Genomic DNA, 20,369 nt, shown 5'->3' with positions numbered 1-20,369 from the left:
CCCTCAACTGGCTCCTCTCAACATGCAGGAGCAGTGTCTCGACTCTGAGTCCCACCCGGATGACCGAGCTTCTCACCTTATTTCGAAAGTACACCCTACAGAGAAAACTAATTTTCTGCCGTTTCTATCCGGGATTTTGTTCTTTCGGTCATGATCCACAGCTCCACCATAGGTGAAGGCAGTAACGTAGATTGATCGGTAAATCGAGAGCTTCGCCTTTTGGCTCAGCTCCTACACCACAACTGACAATACAGAGTCTGTATTACTGCAGATACTGCACCAATCCGCCTGTCGATCTCCCGCTCCATCCTGCCTTTACTCGTGAACAAAAAAAAGACCCCAAGATAGTTCAACTCTTCCACTTGGGGCAGGATCTCATCCCCGACCCTGAGAGGGCACTCCACCCTTTTCCGACTGAGGACCATGGTCTCGGATTTAGAGGTGCTGATCTTAATCCCAACTGCTTCCCCTTTGGCTGCGAACCGCTCCAATGAGACTTGAAGCCAACAGCACCACATCATCTGCCAAAAGCAGAGATGCAATGCTGGAGGGACCAAACTGGACCCGCTCAACGCGTCTGCTGCACCTAGAAATTCTGTCCATAAAGGTTATGAACAGAATCGGGCAGCCTTGGCTCCAACCCTCACTGTAAATTAATCCAATTTACTGCCGGCAATTCAGACCAAACCCTGACACCGGTCGTACAGGGACCAAACAGGCCGTGTCAGGTGGCTCGGTAGCCCTTTCTCCCATAAGGGGCCTTTTGAGCTGTGCTTTGTCTAGCCCCTCACCTAGGACCTGTTTGCCTTGGGTGACCTTGCCAGGGGCATAAAGTCACAGACAACATAGCTCCTAGGATCATTGGGACACACAAACCCCTCCACCACGGTAAGGTGACTGCTGAATATTGCCGCTGATTATCGTCCCAGTTCAGCCGGCTGAAAATCAGTCTATCCCTTAGGAAGTCCACTTAAAAAATACAAAAATTAAGGTAGTGAATGAAAAATCAGAATAGCTCAATCTAATGCCAACTTGCTCTGTCTTAAAACATTACATTACTGTCCAAAATGGTTTTATTTTGTAAGAATATAATTGCTCTAATCTGTGTTTTTTCATATTGTGTTTCTACCATGGTGGATGTTTTAAGGACTGAAAAGGATGATGAGAACTCTCCAATGCTGCTAGTCACCACAATACCAAGGAGCTCAAAAAGGAAGTCTGCTCAACTAGTCTCTTCTCGGATCAAGAAACAATTGTGAGTTTAAAGACTTAAAGCTCAACCTTTAGGCAAAGTTATCTCAATTCACACTGACTGCGGAACGGCCGTGGTGCGTTTTATGCACGGCCGCAGCGAGGACTGCAATTCACACCGCGTGAGCTGTCCGTGTCCCGAAATGTGCACCCGCAAGACCACAAGATCACCGGGGTTCACGCTGGAGAGTTGAGTTCATGCGATAACAACCATGTATATAGAGTCCTATTTGTGAACAATAGCCACACTTGCCTGTTGTCACATGGATATGCTTTTCGACATTATTTCTGTGACTTTTATCATGGCTCTTCTACCATGGGTAAGTACGTTTTGTGTTTAAATAGTGTTATTTTGTTATGTTTAATTTAATCTGAGCTCGTTTTTTTGTCTTAAATGTCCGACTCATGTTATACTATGTAGTTAGCTAGCTTTCCTCCCCCCAAAAATTAGTTTGCAAACGGTTTTATTTTGAAATATACCTGATCTACCTTGATGCAGATGCTCGACTTCCTGTCCTGCTCGTGTAATTTCTTCAGCTTCATGAAAATCCGCAAGCGTTCCGCATGAGGCGTCCGGAAAAAATAGAACGCTTGCGGAAACCTTCCGCACCGCCGCATCTGTTCTGCACTGCATACGCAACGTACTGCAGCTGGTGTGAATTGACACGCAGACTCAAATGCTTTCTATTCCTTGCGGCGGCCGTACGGAAAACACACCGCGTCCGTTCCGCAGTCAGTGTGAATTGGGCGTCAATTTGGTCTAGGCTTTTGATTAGGTAAGATTGCATGATGCATGCAAAAATTAAGACTGCTTTTTTGTCTTTGTTACCAGAAATCTTCTGGATGACGATCAAAACCTGGACTCAGACACAGGAGGCGAGGAAGAGTTTGTTCCATCAATTGATGCACCTTGTAGTAGCAGTGATGATGATGAAAGGATTCATGATGAAAGTGGACTAATAAAGAAAAGCAGACAGTGTATTGCTGGGTCGCTCGTGCCTCGTTCTAAGAAAACCGCGTCCGCCACCTGGACGTCTCGTAAAACACCCAGCAAGAAGGTAAAATTTTTAAATATGTATTTCGTTGGAAACACACAAATGTGTTCACGGGCTTCTTAGCTCACCTCCACTAATTGATATTGTCTTATTTACAGGCGCCAACCAATGCACCACCTACTCCGTGCCATCGTACTCCCAAAATCCCCAGAAGGTTGATGCCTGCCCAGCACCCTACCAACATATTAGAAGTGGCCAGAACAAGGTAAAAAAAAATAAAAAATACAGATGAATTTTGAGAAGCGCAAAACCCCAATTTGCCAACAAAGCCTATCAATATACATTTTACGTAGTGTGACAACATGAACGCTTGTACCGTGACAAAACATTAACCCCTTACCATTCGTGTCGTTTTTGACGAAAACGCCTAAAAAAGGTGCACCCAAAGTAAACATTAAGCTGTTCTTGAACCATTTAGACTATCATCATAATTTTGGTCTCTTTTTAAAGCTAACACTTTAATTTTTTTCTCTCCAACAGTCAAAATCTGTTTAAGTGCTACTGGTACTGAGTAATGGAAGTTTGAATTAAAAAAATTACACATTTTATGTTCCTCTAATTATTTTTCACAAAATCTGCCTTTAAAATGAATGTAGAATGTTGTGCTGGACTGAAAAACACTACAATATGAAAGCTTGAGTTCTTCCCCAATTCCAGTTCAAGTTTGACAATAATACTACAGAAAATAAGCATTTTACACAGGATTTAACAAAACATGGGTTTAGGCGAACAAAACTGTGCCATTTGGGTGACCCTTAAAAGCTAAGGTCAAGTCTGATAAAAAATCATTTTAATTCGTCACTATTCTATTCTATTTTTAAACATAGTTGAGAGACCTTATCCACATTAAGACATAATTTTGACATGATTTCAATGCAAGGGATCGAAGAGATATGCGCCTTTATGACGCACCGTTGACACTCTGATGTTTTCTCTCACATGCCATATGTGCAAACAGGCTTTCCAAAAAAACAAAAAAGCAAACAAGAATTAGACGTATTCTGAATATCATTGGCTGTTCAATATGTCAATCACCATGAAATTGCTGTAACTGGTTCATGCATCGTACGAGGTAGGACCTTTTACGCGTATCGTCATTGGCCATGATAGAAGAAGGAAGGCTAGGAGATTGGACCACATAAGGTGTCAATCACGTGGTTCCTTTGCTTTTTTTTTGCTCGTAGTTCAGTGCTAACTCAACGAACATAGGAATGGGTGAATCTTGTGCGTATTTGGCAGGTTGCAGCAACCAAAAACTTGGCTTTAAGACATTGGAGGGCTAAAGGCGGCGGGTGTTTGTTTTCAAATAGTGAGTTACTATGGCAACAAGCCACGTCGATGTTTTGAGAATCTGATTGGCTTTTCAAAACGTTCATCACCAAAAACTTTAACAGCTATAGCAAATTTCCTTAAAATTTAATAAAATAATGGGAATTATATTTTTTCAATTTGCTCATAAAAGTCATTTTGCATAAAGCACACAATAAAAAGAATTTTAAAAAAAAATCCATAAATAAGATGAAACAAATAATCCAGTGGCCCAAGGAACAGTGGGAGGTGCAGAGAATTCAATACAATAGGGCTTCAAGTAATTTAGTAATATCTACCATGTTAACTCATTTGCTCCCAAAAACGTATAAATATGTCCTATTTTAAATGTTTTAAGTGTCCCAGAGATGTATTTATATGTTTTTTTATGATTTGATGCAGACTGCAAAGAACAGTTGAAGAAATGGTAGTTATTACACAAACGGCCAGCAGGAGAAGATACTTTTTTCGTTCTTTTGGTAGGTTTCATGTTTTTATAGCAATAGAACAAAATCTGTGAGCCTTGCAAAATCCAGTAAAACAGCCGGGAATGAAGGGAACTGTTTTAGTGAAAATGACTGGGAGTGAATGAGTTAAGAATTCTTCAAGCTGTTTAGTGTGTGAAGTTTAATTATCTTGTTTTGAAATGCATGCTTTTATTTTGGAAGGCTGCTCTGTATAGGAATTAATATACATATAATCCAAAGGGAAACGGAAAAGTCACATTACAAGTATAATGTAGTGTGTATAAGAGCTATAATTAGCGTCTGTGAGGGCATAAACGGCACTGTTCTATTTTTAGCACCACAGCTTGACGTTAACAAGGCAATTAAGCGTGTGGCAAACGTAAACGAGGCAATTAAACACAGCGAAGTTACGTGAGCTACAAAATATATGAACCACAGATATAGGTGATATTTTCAACAACAAGACTTACTCATTCTCAGTAATGCACACCGAAATAGCGCTGCGGTAGTAATGAAATAAACAAGTGTTCCCTCATAAAAAGACATACAGGAAACAAATGAGACTGAACAAAACTTTCGTTCCCCTTAGTCTTTCTGACCGTTCCTGACTGAAAAATGGCCACGAGCGGGGGCTGATACCAATATCGATATCTGTCGCGAGTACCGATACCATAAAAAGTGGCCTGGTATCGGCCCGATACCGATACCCGGAACTCACCCATCCCTAATCAGGGGTGTACAATTGTTTTCCAAAGGGACCATGTGATAAACTGGAAGGTTTGTCGAGGGCCATTCCAACATGTTAACCTCAATTATGTTCTTTAATAATGTAATCTATTTATTTAAAGGGACAGTAACGTGAAAAAATAAACTTTTTGGAGCTTTTGGCCATGTTAAAATACTAATTCCTCACCAAAAACATCACCGAAGTGGTGTTTTCCTCCATTCACCCCTCTATGAGAACTTCTTGGTCATTCTGCTCTCCAAGCCACCAGCCCCTCCCAACCCGAGAAAACTAGCGGGTGCTCACTCTATGTCATGCGGACCCACCCCCGCATCGCTTCTGCGGACTAAACACACGCCCACTTTCTCTGAGATCTCCATGCTTGCAGGATAGTGATAAAAGTAGCCTTTATCAGAAAATATTCTGTCCAAATGAATTCAAAGCAATCCATCACATTTGCAATGCCTAATGAACAGCTTTTAACTTAATGAGTTCAGTAAAAGATGTCATATTTATGCCACTCACCAAGCTAAATAAAGTAGTCTGTTTCCTACTCACTCCAGATGTAAATAAGCGAAGAAAATGAAGAAAATAGAGCATGCGCACTGTGAAAAACAATGCGCAGTTCAATCGAGGTATTCCGAATGTGTTTATGTGCGCAAGAATTCAGGTTATGAAAGCGGTAACCCTGAAGTCTTATTCGGGTTTTTAAAAACCCGAATAAGAGCTTATTCGGGTTATAAATGTGATTGCGGATCAACTTGTGCGGACATCCAAAAGAGCTGTTTAACGCCAGCGAAGTGAAGCCTTTCACCTTAATATGTAGTAAACATTTTGTTGGGGGCCATGCATGCATGCTCCTACGATGGCAATCATGCTCTTGTCAGCCACCACCGTCCCAAAGAGGTAAGCGATTGTCTTAATTATTATTTTTATTTTTGGGCATTTGACACTACCCCGACTGTTGGACGACAATAATGAATGCCAAGGAAAAATGCTAAAATGGCGTTGTCGCTGTTGTTCGGAGCTGTCTTGCTTACCACCTGATTTTTTTATTTTTTTGTCTGTGGCATGTATGAAAATGTATCTGTAGGGCATTTTCTGAATTAAGGAAGCGGGAAGGATATAATAATTGAAAGAATTGAAGAATAGCGGTTGTGCCCAAGAATTTCAGAGTCGAATTGCAATCACTACACGCACGAAAAAGCAATAAAAATTTACCCCCAACAACTATCAAAGATGTAAGACAGCCAGATATGACAGACAGAGGGCATATGGTGCTAAAGGAAGGATAGCTTGTTGAAACTGGAGAATGTCAGTTGCGTAGGACGATGTTTAGAGGGGGAGAAAAAAAACTTTACCTCTGGATCAGGTCAGCTCTTTTCCCCGTCTTTTTCAGCCCTCTACACTCAAGCCATCTCTTCAACTGAACATTAGTATGTTCTTCGACGTCTATACCAGTGAATTTGGCACCAGGGCTATCATTCTCAAACAGAATTAGTAGATTTAGCGCAGTAGACATCTCGCTAGTTGTGTGTGTGTGTGTTGTGTTTTTGTGTGACTGGCATTTCAGCAGTCACTCGGCAATCTGCAGTTTTGATAGACCCAGAGCACGATTTGACACCATGTTAGGAAGAGATAAAAAAAAATTGTTTTTGTTTTGCATTTTTTGGGCTGAGATGTATTGAAGAGGAAGAGTCTGACAAAAAAAACTGGAAAAAAAGCAATTGATAATGTAAAAAAAAAGCTGAGAACTGTAGATCATTTGCATGGATCTAAAATGGATGGATGGATAGTAAAACATTTGCAACATGTTCAAAGAAATGCGACACTGCTTTTTTTATGTGCACAAGTGACACGATGATGTAAAAATTGGACAAGTGGTTTTGAGAAATTTAATTGAGATCTGCAAAATAGGTCACCCGGTATCATAAAACTCCCAAAGTGTCTTAGAAATCCACTAATACCCCCCGCCCCAATCTCTCAATCACACCCTTATCAGATCCTCACATTCCTCAGGTGATGGACACATTTACAAATTAATAGATACTACTTGGAGATCGCCAGAGTCGTTAGCTTGTTATCTGGGCGAAGTTGGGCCAACTGACCCTGTCCGATATATTTATGAAATCGAAACAAATCTTGTAGGTACCCAGTGTTAAATATATACTATATGTAATTCTCCTTATTAGTTTGTTTAGTTGTACACTACATTGATTCGTTCCGGGTTTGCTACAAGCAACATGGTGCAGTCAGGGTACTTTCACAACATAGGGAACTTGTAAACGCGCCGCAGCATTCTGCACATTAATAATTTTTCTTCGATCTCTTTAAAGATCGAGAGAAGCCAAAATCAAAATCATCATTACATTTTGAATAATTGTCCCGCCCAATCACTGGTCACTTGTTTGAGAAACTACCAGATCACAAAGACTCTTAACTTGAGTAAAGGACTGTCTATTAACCCGTCGGTGTTATTTGTCCATTTTCTGGTATTTTTATGTTTTTCTGTTTCATCAAAGAAAAAGCATTTGAAAAAAAATACACTAGAGACCTGACATTTCACCAGGATTGTTAAAAAATGTAGAAATTCAAATTGGCGCCATGCTGCAATTTATAATTATTGCTAACAGGAGGGAGAGATACACACGAAATTCTTGTAATAATGCCCGATTTTGGCTCATTGACTCCCATTATAAATCACAGTTTTTGATATGCTGTAAACCTGATGTGTTATAATGCATTTTCCGTGATTACTGGTGCAATCGCTTCTTTGACGAGTCATAAACATGAAAATAGTGGAATTTGTGTGTTGAGTGTTAACACCCAAAATCCACTAGGTGGCGCCATAGGCCAATAAATGAATTTGCTTGTGCAAAGCCTGCTGCAGATTGGTCAAAATTAATGTGATTAAAAACGGTTGGCATTACAAAAAAGTTTGGTGTTGATGTGTCTGAGCTCACTTTCAGTCTATTTGGGCATGCATATTAGCAGGTGTGCACAAGAAAATACAAAGGTACCACAAATGCAAAAATAAATTCACTTGTTTATTGTTATTGTTTGAATTTCAACTCTTACTGGTTGGGTGTTGGAACTTCTTTACTCTTATTGGTTCCGGGCATTTTTGAGGTCGTTGTTCTCGCGATGATCACTACTTTGCATTTCTTTCACCACAACTGGTAGCAATGGCTAGAAAGATGGTATTGGAGGACGCGATTCGGCTTGTTTTAGAAAGTACTAATTCCGAAGAAGAATTTTATTCGGACGCTAGTTCGGAGAGCTCGGAAGAGGTTGAAGAGTCTACTCTTGGACTTTGAATGCTAGAGAAGGAAGAGGATGATGACGATGAATACGGAGATGAGCATGACGAGGTGTGGGAAGGTGGACGCAGATGATCGCGGAGGTGAGAGCGAAGGGAGGGGGGGGGGCGGAGATGAACACAACAAAGAGGCAGAGGATGATGAAAATGACGGCGATCAGGGCAAAGAAATTAGTGAGTGTCTCAAAAAATTTAAAACTATTATGGTCTCCTACTCACAAAGTGGCCACACATTATTTCCCCCATCCCATTCCTAACCCCGGGGCAACCCTCTACGCAGTAGCCAGAATCAGCAGCCCTGAAACTGCGTTAGATTTGTTTTCCAACTAGGGCATCATACAGCGAACCATAAGAAAGGGCTTCAAGCGGCTTGAGGAACTAGGCAAGGCTCTAATTTGGCCTGAAAATTTGAAACGGGAAGCAAAGCCTTCTGCCGAAGGCTTGGTGGAGCAGGTGGAGCATGCAGAGCAGTGTGCTGGACCCCCGTCTAAGCGCAAACAATATGGCCTTTGCACAAAGCCACTTCGGGCTTCAAACGTTTTGCGCAAAATGTGGAACTTACATTTGCAAAAAACACATCAAGACCCATTGCATGAAATGTTAAATGGGAAAAAAAAAGTAGTTCTGGTGTTTAGTTAGTAGTAGTTCTTCGTTTCAGTAACTGGTGTTTCATGTTCATGAATTCTGCATATTTGTTCTAAAGTGTTACTCATAAATTCTGTCATCAAAATCAGTTATTGTGACTGACCTTCTTATTCTAAAGAAAAAAATATCTTGTTACGACTTATTGACATATTCAAGGATCGAATTATGTCATATGAAATATTTTACTTTGATTTATATCTATCCATTATAAATATATACAGCATAGTTAGTTTTGCTGTTAGCATAATACTGCTATTATTGTCCATTGGGGCATAAAAAACCCAAAAACAATATATGTATAGATAGGTCTGATGCCACTGAACATTTTGAGCGGTTGAAAGTGAAAAAAAGATTCATAAATGACTAAGTTATCACACTTCAAAGGGAAATCCCTGATTTTGGCAAAAATTACAAGAATTTAATCCAAAAAAAATAACGCCCACGGGTCTATTAAAATAACTCTGTGCAAATGTAATTTCTTTTAATATTTCTCTTGTGTAGGCTGCACGTGTCATCAGTACCTGAGTCCCTACCCTGCAGGGAGCAGGAGTTTCAGGATATTTACAGCTTTGTGGAGAGCAAAATCATTGATGGCACAGGAGGGTGAGATTACAGTCAACTATAGTTTTTTTACAAGAACTGCGGTAAATGGAATGCAAGCCTCTTTATGTAAGAGAATCCAGCCCAGAACAATTCTATAATGTTTTTCAATGGTGAGTGTTGGCTTTTTACACAAAGCAGCATGTACAAATGTAGCCACAAGTCAAGTTTATTTGTATGGCCCTTAATTACAAAATAATCCAAAAGGCCTTCTTCACAAGCCCACAGTTGACAATAAGCGGCATACCCTGATCTAAACCCACGAAACCGGGCAAGGGAACACTCAAAACCCCATATAGGAATAAAGAAGAAACCTTGAAAAGGGACTACAATGGGGTATGCAATGGATGCAGAGTGGGTATCACTTAAAACAAGATGTGGTGCTATTATGTCAACGACGACAACGTGAAAGTCCATTTAAGATGAAGTGCTGCAGGAAGACTCCTTTGAGTAAGTGGCCCACCTCAGGTGTTGGTCGATTGGTACAGAATCGCTACAGTAATGGCATGAGATTCAGTCATTGTCACCTCGGAGGGGCAAGAGAGGAAAGCAATAAATGCAAGAGTATAAAAATAATGTTCACACTGCAGCTCAATTTTGTTTTGTTTTTTTGCCCACATGACGTGACGTCATCTTCAGTGGATGTCTCAATGAAATGAGATCGAGGCGCGTCACCTCATTTTCCCATAATATTTCTACCTCCTCCCGCCTCGTTACTCTGACGATATGAGATGAAAAATGAGCCCTTTACACACGAGACCATATTTACTTCAGTGAACATTGCCACGTGACGTCATTTTTTTGGGGGGGTGCGCGTCACCCACTGTCGTGCTCTTTGCACATGTGTACAACATCACGGCCTCGTTGTGTTCACATTAGAACTCACATTTGTTTTTGTAATGTGAACAAGTACATAAAAAGATCAGATTTAACAACAAAATCTGAATTTGACATAATGTCCTGCAGTGTGAACATAGCCTAAGTTTTAAGTCAAGATTGAAACTTGCTTTACCTTGATTTAAATTTATTAAATCATGAATATTAAATATTGAATTTCGATTTAAATTTAAAAATGATTTAAAATGTGTTCTAAGGGTAACAGCTCCAATCTCCGCAAGTAGGGCATTCCAGATTACTGGAACCCAAAAAGAGATTGCTCTAAGGCTGGGCAAACTCAGTCCTCGAGGGCCAAAGTCCTGCAGGTTTTGGATGTTTCCCTTCTCCAACACAGCTGATTCATATGATCAGCTCATCAGCAAGCTTTGGCGAAGTCTGATAATGATCCTCACGTGTTGGAGGAAGGAGTCATCTAAAACCTGCAGGACTCTGATCCTCAAGGGCCGAGTTTGCCCACACCTGCTCTAGAACCTGTGGACTTCTTTTTGGCTCCCGAACTCCTTAAAAGACCAGTGTATTGGCAAAGAATGTAGGGTACCACTGAATCGGCAAGATAGGCCAAGTAGTATTTTATTAAAATTGTACCTCAGGTGGACCGGGAGCAACACCTTGCAATAGTAGAGGTGAAACCCAACAAATGCTTGCATTATGATCTCTGCCTCACTAGCACATAGAATGGAACGGATCTTAGCAACATTGTGGAGATGAAAAAATGCTGTTCAGGCCTTTCCAGGCCAGCCGGAAGACATATCTCAGCGTGTCTTGGTGCTCGAAACACCAGAGAGGCCTCTCCATGAGGCATCCTAACCAGATGCCTGAGCCACATCATCTAAGTACTTTCGATGATGAAAGAAAGCAAACATCTCAGAAGAATTTTTCATGTTTTAACAACCTGTCAGAACTGATTTGAAACTTCGCCGTGTCTCAATGAAAGAAGTTAAGAGCATGATCATTTTTAAGTAAGATCCCAAGATACTTGAACTCCTCCACTTGGGGCAGGATCTCATCCCCAACTCTGGAGCGGGTACCCTGCCATTTTCCGACTGAGGACCATAGTCTCAGATTTGGAGGTGCTGATTTTCATCCCAGGCAATTCAGACTGCTCAAATCAATGAAAATAAAGTAGAAAGCAATCAAAATAAATTATAATCATGCCTTTATGTGTAACTCCTATAACATTTACCACCAAAAAAAACTTGAGCTTATTTGAATAAGTCCAATTAAAACAGGCATTCAAACTTTGATCATCATAAACTAAACGCAACACCCCAGGGAAACAAGTTCTAGTGCACACATGCCGTTTTATTAATGAAATAGCTGAGGATATTTACTTATCATCTTGGAAATAAAATATTAAATGTTTCCACTTTCCACATACCCCCACTGCAATGTTCTCACCTACCCTCAGGGCTACATGTACACCTGATTGGGAGAGACTGCTTTAGAAACTGTAGGCTGATCGCATCCACGCCGAGGACCTTGCCACAAAGGAGCTTTATGACCACTTTGGTGACCTCAACCCCACAGATTGGACATCCCACCTCAGAGACCCCAGGCTCTGCTTTCTCATGGGAACACATGTTGGCAAAATTAAGGAGTTCATCAAAGTATTCTCCCCACTGATTCACAACGTCCCTCGTCGAGGTCAGCAGCGCACCATCCCCACTACACACAGCAGTGATGGTGCCCTGCTTGCCACTTCTGAGTTCTGAGAAGCCAGATGGTGGACCAAAATTTTCACGAAGCTGACAGGAAGTACTTCTCTATGGCCTCACCGTATTCCTCCCGTGCCTGAGTGACCACTAAAGCTGCATTCCACTTGGTCAGCTGGTACCTATCCGCTGTCTCCTGAGTCCCACAGACCAAAAAGGCCCAATAGGACTCCTTCTTCAGCTAGACAGGATCCCACACTGCCAGTGTCCACAAACAGGTTTGGGAACTGTCGCCATGACAGGCATAGACCAGTTTACAGCCACAGCACCGGTCAGCCACCTCAGCAATCGAGCCATGGAACATGGTCTGTTTGGACTCAGCATCTCTCCTGCCTTCCCTTGTACATGGGTGAATTTCTGCCTAAGATGGGAGTTGAAACTCTTTCTGACATAATAATCTGCCAGGCATTTATACAGCAGACCCTAACAATACGTTTGGGTGTGCCAGGTCGGATCGGCATCTTCCCCCACCATAAGAACCAGCACACAACCATGTGGTGATTGGTTGACAGCTCCGTCGTCTTCGCCTGAGTGTCCAAGTCCGAAGAGCGGCCGCTTCTCTTTCTCTGATCAAAATGTTGCCTCAGGTCTCCTGGGGCAAAATGTGCATGTAGATAACATTATGTCTGAACATGATGTTGACATGGACAAACCTTTACGAGCACAGAAGTCCAGTAACAAAACACTTCACAGGTTCTGATTGGGGGGACGGGGTTGGTGTTCCTCGCAATCACTTCCTTGCAGGTCTCACTGTCATTGCCCCTTTTTTTTTTTTTTTTTTTTTTTTTTTTTTTTGAAGCAGAACGAGCAGCAGGAGTGCTCTCCAGCACCTCACCAAGGATTCCAAGAAGGGTGGGTACTCTTAACTGTTGTTCGGTGCATATTAGGCACAAACAACAGTCAGGACCTGTCTTCCCACCTGAAGGCGGAGAGAAGTTACCTAACCCTACCCAGTAACATCAATGTATAGGAATAACACGGGGAGCAAAAATTATGCTCATACCAGCTCGCCGCCTCTCACCCAACCTAAATGGGAGAGACTCCTCTCAAGTGGACTGGTACCACATACCAAGCAGTTTGTTTGTTGAGCCCGACTATATCTAGTCAGAGCTTCTCAACCTCACCAACCCGAGCAACCTTCCCTGCCAGAGAAGTGACATTCTACGTCCCTAAAGCCAGCTTCTGTAGCCAGGGATTGGACCACCAAGGTCACTGCCTTCGGCTGCCAACCAATTCACTTTGCACCTGACCCTGTGGGACCTTCCCAAAGGTGGTGAGCCCATGGGAAGGTGGACCGAAATTGGCTCTCCGGCACTCATGGGGGTGCAATGTAACTTGAAAGGTGAAAGGACCGGTATTTAATCCTTATCACTAATAACAATACTGACTCTCTGAAAAAAATATATATATTTTGTCAATTTATTGAGCAGAGACCACTATCTTTGTGTATTTTTATGTATTTAATAATATAATAAGAATTACATTTTGGAATGAGGCTGTAATCTGACAAAATGTGTTGATTGTGAAACTCTGAATACAGATGCACTGGATATAATGTTTTAATCAGTGCCATCACCCTGCAGAATTAAAATAACCAGGTTGACCCCTGTGACATTGTGGTGTGTTTTAGGTGTATGTATATCTCCGGTGTGCCAGGAACAGGGAAGACTGCAACAGTGCATGAGGTGATTCGCTGTCTGCAGAATGCAGCAAACATTTGCGAGATCCCATCATTCTGCTTCATCGAGATCAACGGTATGAAGATGACGGACCCTCATCAGGCCTATGTTCAGATCCTTGAGGTGATTAGGTTCAGTATGTTTGTTTGGTAGCATTCAGCCTTTAAATCAGAATCATATTTAATGCAAGTTATGTGTGCAAACACAAGTTGACTTGATATGATACATACCAAGAAAGTACAAAGAATAGAATACCAGTCCCCCTAGGGACCAAGACCTGCAGCGAATCTGTGACCCCCCCCCCCCCCCCAAAAAACAACAACAACAAAAAACAAAACAAAAACACAATTGAATATTTGCTGCCTATATTTGTAGTTTAAAGGGGGTCACCAACTTTTTAGTAACTGAGAGCAACTTCTAGGGTACTGGATAGTGCAAGATGTATACATACATATATATATATATATACACACATACATATGTATATATGTATGTGTGTATATATATATATATGTATGTGTATGTATATGTGTATGTGTGTATATATGTATGTGTATGTGTGTATATATGTCTGTGTATATGTGTGTGTATGTATGTATATGTGTATATATGTGTGTGTACGTGTATATATATATGTATGTGTGTAAATGTGTATGTGTGTATATATGTATATATATGTATGTGTATGTATATATATGTATGTGTATGTATATATATGTATGTGTATGTATGTGTATATATATGTATGTGTATGTGTATGTGTATGTATGTGTAAATATGTGTATGTGTATATACGTGTATATATGTGTATATGTATGTGTATGTGTATGTATGTGTATATATGTATGTGTATATATATGTATATATATGTATGTGTATATATATGTATGTGTATATATATGTATATATATGTATGTGTATATATATGTATATATATGTATGTGTATATATATGTATATATATGTATGTGTATATATGTATATATATGTATGTGTGTATATATGTATATGTATGTGTGTATATATGTATGTGTGTGTGTATATATGTGTGTGTGTGTGTGTGTGTGTATATATGTGTGTGTGTGCGTGTATATATGTATATATGTGTATATGTGCGTATATATGTATATATGTGTATATGTGTGTGTGCGTATATATGTGTGTGTGTGTGTATATGCGTATATATGTATATATGTGTGTGTGTGTGTGTATATGTATATATGTGTGTGTGTGTGTATATATATATATATTCACACACATATGTATGTATATATATATATATATGTGTGTAAATAGTAAAGTATTTTCTATTTATCAATAAACTTTGTCCTAATTTTGTCATTTGTTTAAAAATAAAACGACACAAAAACACTTACAGGTTGGAAATTTATTGTGAATAAGCAATTCGATGATACATCTACCTTAATAAAAAATAATAATAATTTAAACCATAATTTTCAAAAAGTATATTGGTATCGGCGATACTGGACCTGTATTTACTTGGTATCAGATTGATAAAAATGTCACTTCAAAGTAAGTTACAAGTAAATGAATGTTGACTGCATAGAAATAGTTTTAAACACGACATTTTTAGCACGATATACTACACATGAATTATGATATTTTAAATATAGAAATTATAACTTTTTAAAAAAACTTTTATGAAACACCTTTTTAAACACTTTTACTGTGGGCAGAACAATATGGATGTGTGTATACTCTGTATACAGTACATGTATTTTCACGGTGGTGTTGAATTTAAATGCAAACATGTTTTGACTGTTTCCACAGAAACTAACTAGTCAGAAGGCTACAGCTGACCATGCAGCTTCCCTACTCGATAAGCGATTCAGCAACCCTGCTCCCAGAAAGGAAACCACTGTGCTGTTGGTGGATGAAGTAAGAACGTTATTTTATTTCTACTTGTTTGATTTGTTGGGTAAAATATCGTATAAATAGTTCTGGTCAGATATTTGCACACACTAGTCATGGAATTAATGTAATTTACAATTTTTAACACTTAAATCCCTGGAGTTTTCGATGCGTGTGTGCGCCGCAAACCAACCACCATCATGAAGACGATGAAGACGCTGATGCAAATAAAGTTTGTTGAATAACACCCAGGGATGATGAAAAAATTAAGTTAACCCAGACTCACAGCAGGGGGAGGAGGCGCCACCCTGCTCGAAGAGACAGGAGGACCCTCCCAACCACATACAAGTACAGACGATGCTGCTAGCCCTACTGTCTGTCTGTGTGTGGGTGTGTGGTACGGGGAGTGGGTAGAGAACAATTCAGGCAAAAAAAAAAAAAGAATGGCTACATGATCAAATGGGTATCTATCTCTGCTGCACCTCCTGTCATAAGGCAATTTTATAAAAAGTCAATGTTTACGTTATCAATAATTATATGATAAAAATATTATTAGGGGATGGGGCTTAGGGTTACTGGTGTTTTTGTTAACTGTTATTTTTGTTAACTGTTATTTTGCACATAATTGAAAATCAGTTTTTTATTTATGCCTTGTAACAGTCATGTTACAGTAAGTGTAATGCAGTAACCTAATGCGTGTAACTGTGCCAAAAGGACTCCCCCCCCCCCCCCCCCCCATGTTGGTGGTTGGAGGTAACCTAGCAATAGGCAGATTTATATTGTGAAGGGGGTTCTCCACAATATCAATCTGGGATTGCTCCACGGTGATTTGCTCCGGAAAGGCGGGACATTCTGTACAATACTTTGAGCTGATTGGATGATGCAGCTTTGTGGCACGTTTGTTTTGACCAATCACGGCCACAGATGAAAATGTCGTCTTCGATCTCGTCGAAGGGGAGAAAAAAACAAAAACATCTATACCAGCTAAAAATGCACGAAGCCCCTCTCGCTGTTAAAGATTCAACAAGGAAATGGTGAGTAATTCCGCAAGAACAGAATTAATTGCAGCGTCCATTCGTTTGCTTGCTCCGGCGTCAGCGCTGGCTTCCTGGTTTCGTCATAGCTGCATATCCCGCCCCAAAAACAATGTCGCTCTGGTCTACCCCAACAAAAAAAATCTGTCAGGGAGTTCCAGCAAGAAATTCTAATAATCTTCACCCCTGCCCAACATTTAAGCACAGTCCACAAATATGGTTTGATAGGGACTTTTGATAGGCCTTTACAGTTTTGGCCTACTTGATCAATTCCAAAACCACTTGTAATATGTGTTTGGTTTCTTTGTGCTGCTAAAAAAGCCATTTGTGTCCACGTTAACGCCATCTAGCTAGACTTGCAGTTAAAGCACAAGTGAATTTAAACTTTTCTCACAACTATAGATAAACTTAAAGTAAATGTTCAGCCTCAATCAAGTTTAATATGTGTATTTTCCATTTGTAGTTGGACCTCCTATGGACCAGAAAGCAAAATGTGATGTATAACCTTTTTGACTGGCCAACGCGGCGTCATTCCCACCTGGTGGTTCTGACCATCGCAAACACTATGGACCTTCCTGAGAGGATCATGATAAACAGAGTGGCCAGCAGATTGGTGAGCAATCCAGCCCTGAGTTGTACAGACATAGATGGCATATAAACTGTAATCTCAAATAATTTTGTAAATTATGGATGGAAGAGATTTGTAAATTGTTTAATACAGTAGTGTAGAAGTGGACGATATTGCAAAAATAGAATACCGCCATTTTTTTAATTAGGAAAGACACGGTTTTGATTTTATCACCATTTTTTTAATTCATAAGAAATACAAATTAAACTAGAGCAGCGAGCAGCTAAAAATGGCCCCTGCATTTTGGGGTAGGTACTTGCACGTTGGGGTACTGGCAAATTGGAATGAGATTTTTTCGAAAATGGCACAAGACACTTTACATGATGATGATGCGTGATAAGTGTGCAGTCTCATGAGTTTTCGTCCATGTTAAGATGCTCGTGCCTTTTGTTTTGTTTTGCTGCTATGGCAACAATGTATCATGAAAAATGAAGAAGTTTGCGTTTCAAAATCATGAAGGCTTCCGAGCAAAGAAAAGAAAAACGTATTTGCTTTTGCCAGTAGGGTGGCACTGCCACTATAGATGGAAAATATGTTTGTTGATGTCTTCAGGCATCTACAAACATCATCTGATCATCTGAGTCAAGTTAAAGCATCTTTTATTTTCACGGGGAATTATCTAATTTTGCAGCACTGTGATGGCCACGCCCTTTGCCGAGTCAGAATATTCGGTCTAAGGCATGACCAATATCTTAAAGCTTTTCTGACAAATTTTTCACTGGGGCTTTTCAATGGGCGTAGTAGATAAAAATTTATTTATACCAAAAAAATAAAAAACTGTAGGTGGCATTACATGTCTAACCGAAAATTGTCATATAGATGCCTTCAGGTCTTTGCTATTAACATACATATGACGTTTGGAACTCTTGTGCATATGTTGTGGAGCTGCATGCATTTGAAGTTATATTGGACTTATATAATTGCAGTGACTTCCCGGGTTTGTGGGAAAACCTTGGAACCTGATCTTCGTACATGGTTGCTGGGAGATGTAACTCTACTGTAGCTGAATTCTATTTATTTTTTATGTATTATTGGCAGCAACTTGTTGCTAAGAAATGCTTACTTAAGAATTGGAAAAGTGCTGATCCACCTAAAAAAAAAAAAACACTGGATGTGGCGGCCGTGGCTCAGGGTGTAGAGACAGTAGTTTCAGTAACCAGAAGGTCGGCTTTTCGATCCCCGCTCTCCCCAAGTCATATGTCTTTGTGTCCTTGGGCAAGGCACTTAATACACATTGCCTCCAGTGCTACTCACACTGGTGTATGGAAGGTGCGAATGTTTGGTGCAAGCGAATGTTTGGTGGTGGTCGGAGGGGCGGTAGGCGCAGTCATGCTTCTGTCAGCCTGCCCCAGGGCAGCTGTGGCGACTTAAGTAGCTTACCGCCACCATAGTGTGAATGTGTGAGTGCATGAATAATGTATCCATTCCATTGTAAAGCGTCTTTGAGTGTCTAGAAAAGCGCCATATCAATCCGATGCATTATTATTATTATGATTATTGTGTTAACTCTTTGACTGCCAAAAACGTTTAATAACGTTTAGTAAAATTCTAAGGAGGGCTGCCAAAGACGTTAAAAGACGTTCACTATGTGGGTTTTTTTGGAAACGGGTGGAGGAAAGCCTTGGCCAGCTGTGCTGAAAGTATCAAGCAGATCTAGTTAGTATAATGACTATTTTAGGGCACTAGATATGGCAGCGATGACTCTCTTTGGACAAGATCGGGTAGGCGTCAGTAGTAGACGTGAGGCGGAGCTAGAATGTTGAGGGGACAATGGCTGATGAAGCAACAATGGCGACCGGTTGCAAGCAGCTCACGCTTGAGCATTTTTTTCAAAGACGAAAAGCATCGACCAATGCTAAAGAGCACATTGATGACGATGATGATGATGGTGACTCCGAGGTTGACGCCGAAGTTGGAAGCGTTGACGCGGCAGCTATGATCACGTCGTAAAGCCTCACCGGCTAGCGATGCTAACGGCGGAAAACGCGGTGCACAACCGAGCACTTCTGCACAGGCGGACGTTCAATCGGACGATGAAGAGTACCCCGAGTCCAATGCATATTCATCGGAGGAGTGGGTACAGTCTGATCACGGAGAAGACACTGGTTCTGGACAACGATGCCACCATGAATGGAGTGGATAAGATGGATCAGAACATCTACCACCCGGTATAGGAACTGAAGGACATGAGGAAGCCAGACGTAACACCAGGTCACCGTCATGATCCTGAGAGTAGACTTGATGGCAACATGGCCAAACACACACTGCAATATATACTTGCTATTCCCCGGAAAAAAAGGCCGGCAAGAAAGTGTAGCGTCAGCACGCGAAGGGGCAATCGCAGTGAAACTAATCTGTTGTGCAAATCCTGCTGCGTCCCCTTGCACGCAGGGGAGTGTTACAAAAAGAAAAACTGTATTTGAAACATCTACACAATTGTAAATAGTACCACAGTTGCACACATTTGTAAATAGTTTGCCAAATTGTTTTGTCAAATTGTTACACTGTTGAATGTAAATAAACTTATTTTGCTATTAAAAAACACGTTTTCATTGTTGGTGGTAGTGTATTACAGAAGTAAAGCACTGTTTAGGTGTTTGTGGCATCATTCATGGGGAAAAAAAAGGTGTCAAATTCACTAGAGTGCATGAAATAATATCGTTTCACAAAAAGCTTGATTTCTCCGTATTTTGGTCCAAAACAGAGCATTTGGATGAAACTAACCATTTTCTAATTTTGATTACTGAAAAACGGAATAAGGTAGAAACAAACTTTTTTTTTCTGATGAAAGATGAGAGTTCAATCTTTCATTTGGTAGTATGTGTGTTTCCAAATTTTTCTGTGGACCTTGAAAGATCAGTCAAAATGCTTAAATCGGCTGGCACTAATAGCATTTTCTGAAAACGTCTGGCAGTCAAAGAGTTAATGAACTTTTGTTATACTGTACACCAGAAAAAAAAATATTATGTTCAACTCAGGGAAAACTTGTACTTTGAATCGACTTGAACTTTATATGATTTCAGATTGTTGATTTTTGTTTTATTTATTATTTGACTTAAATAATTCCTTTGTGGAGAGAGGAATTTATTTATTTACTCATTTGTTATTATTCTTACTTAGTAAAATGTTGATTTATTTTTTTTGCCATTGGAAAGCTAGAAAATAAAAAAAAAATTTTG

At 40.2% G+C, this 20,369-nt stretch overlaps 1 protein-coding gene across 6 annotated transcripts in view; it reads left to right on the top strand.

Annotated features, from left to right (window-relative positions):
- The window catches only part of orc1 (origin recognition complex, subunit 1), a 67,721-nt gene that overhangs the window by 45,657 nt on the left and 1,695 nt on the right, over positions 1 to 20,369 (top strand). For 5 of the 6 annotated variants that reach the window (XR_015096553.1, XM_086090112.1, XM_086090114.1 and 2 more), the window contains 7 exons: positions 1,148 to 1,255; positions 2,084 to 2,309; positions 2,405 to 2,511; positions 9,271 to 9,372; positions 13,609 to 13,780; positions 15,448 to 15,555; positions 17,026 to 17,175. Coding sequence is in view for 5 of the 6 variants with exons in the window: in XM_086090112.1 (XP_085946238.1) it covers positions 1,148 to 1,255; positions 2,084 to 2,309; positions 2,405 to 2,511; positions 9,271 to 9,372; positions 13,609 to 13,780; positions 15,448 to 15,555; positions 17,026 to 17,175 (973 nt within the window). In the remaining variant the exon portion in view is untranslated. The remainder of the gene's footprint in view (positions 1 to 1,147; positions 1,256 to 2,083; positions 2,310 to 2,404; positions 2,512 to 9,270; positions 9,373 to 13,608; positions 13,781 to 15,447; positions 15,556 to 17,025; positions 17,176 to 20,369) is intronic. The other variant, XM_086090113.1, reaches the window with a different exon arrangement.

Source organism: Leptonotus elevatus, chromosome 11 (genome assembly GCF_054856555.1).
Source record: "Leptonotus elevatus isolate MCC_2025b chromosome 11, RoL_Lele_1.0, whole genome shotgun sequence".
Taxonomy (NCBI): domain Eukaryota; kingdom Metazoa; phylum Chordata; class Actinopteri; order Syngnathiformes; family Syngnathidae; genus Leptonotus; species Leptonotus elevatus.
This window is presented reverse-complemented; position numbering and strand designations above follow the sequence as displayed.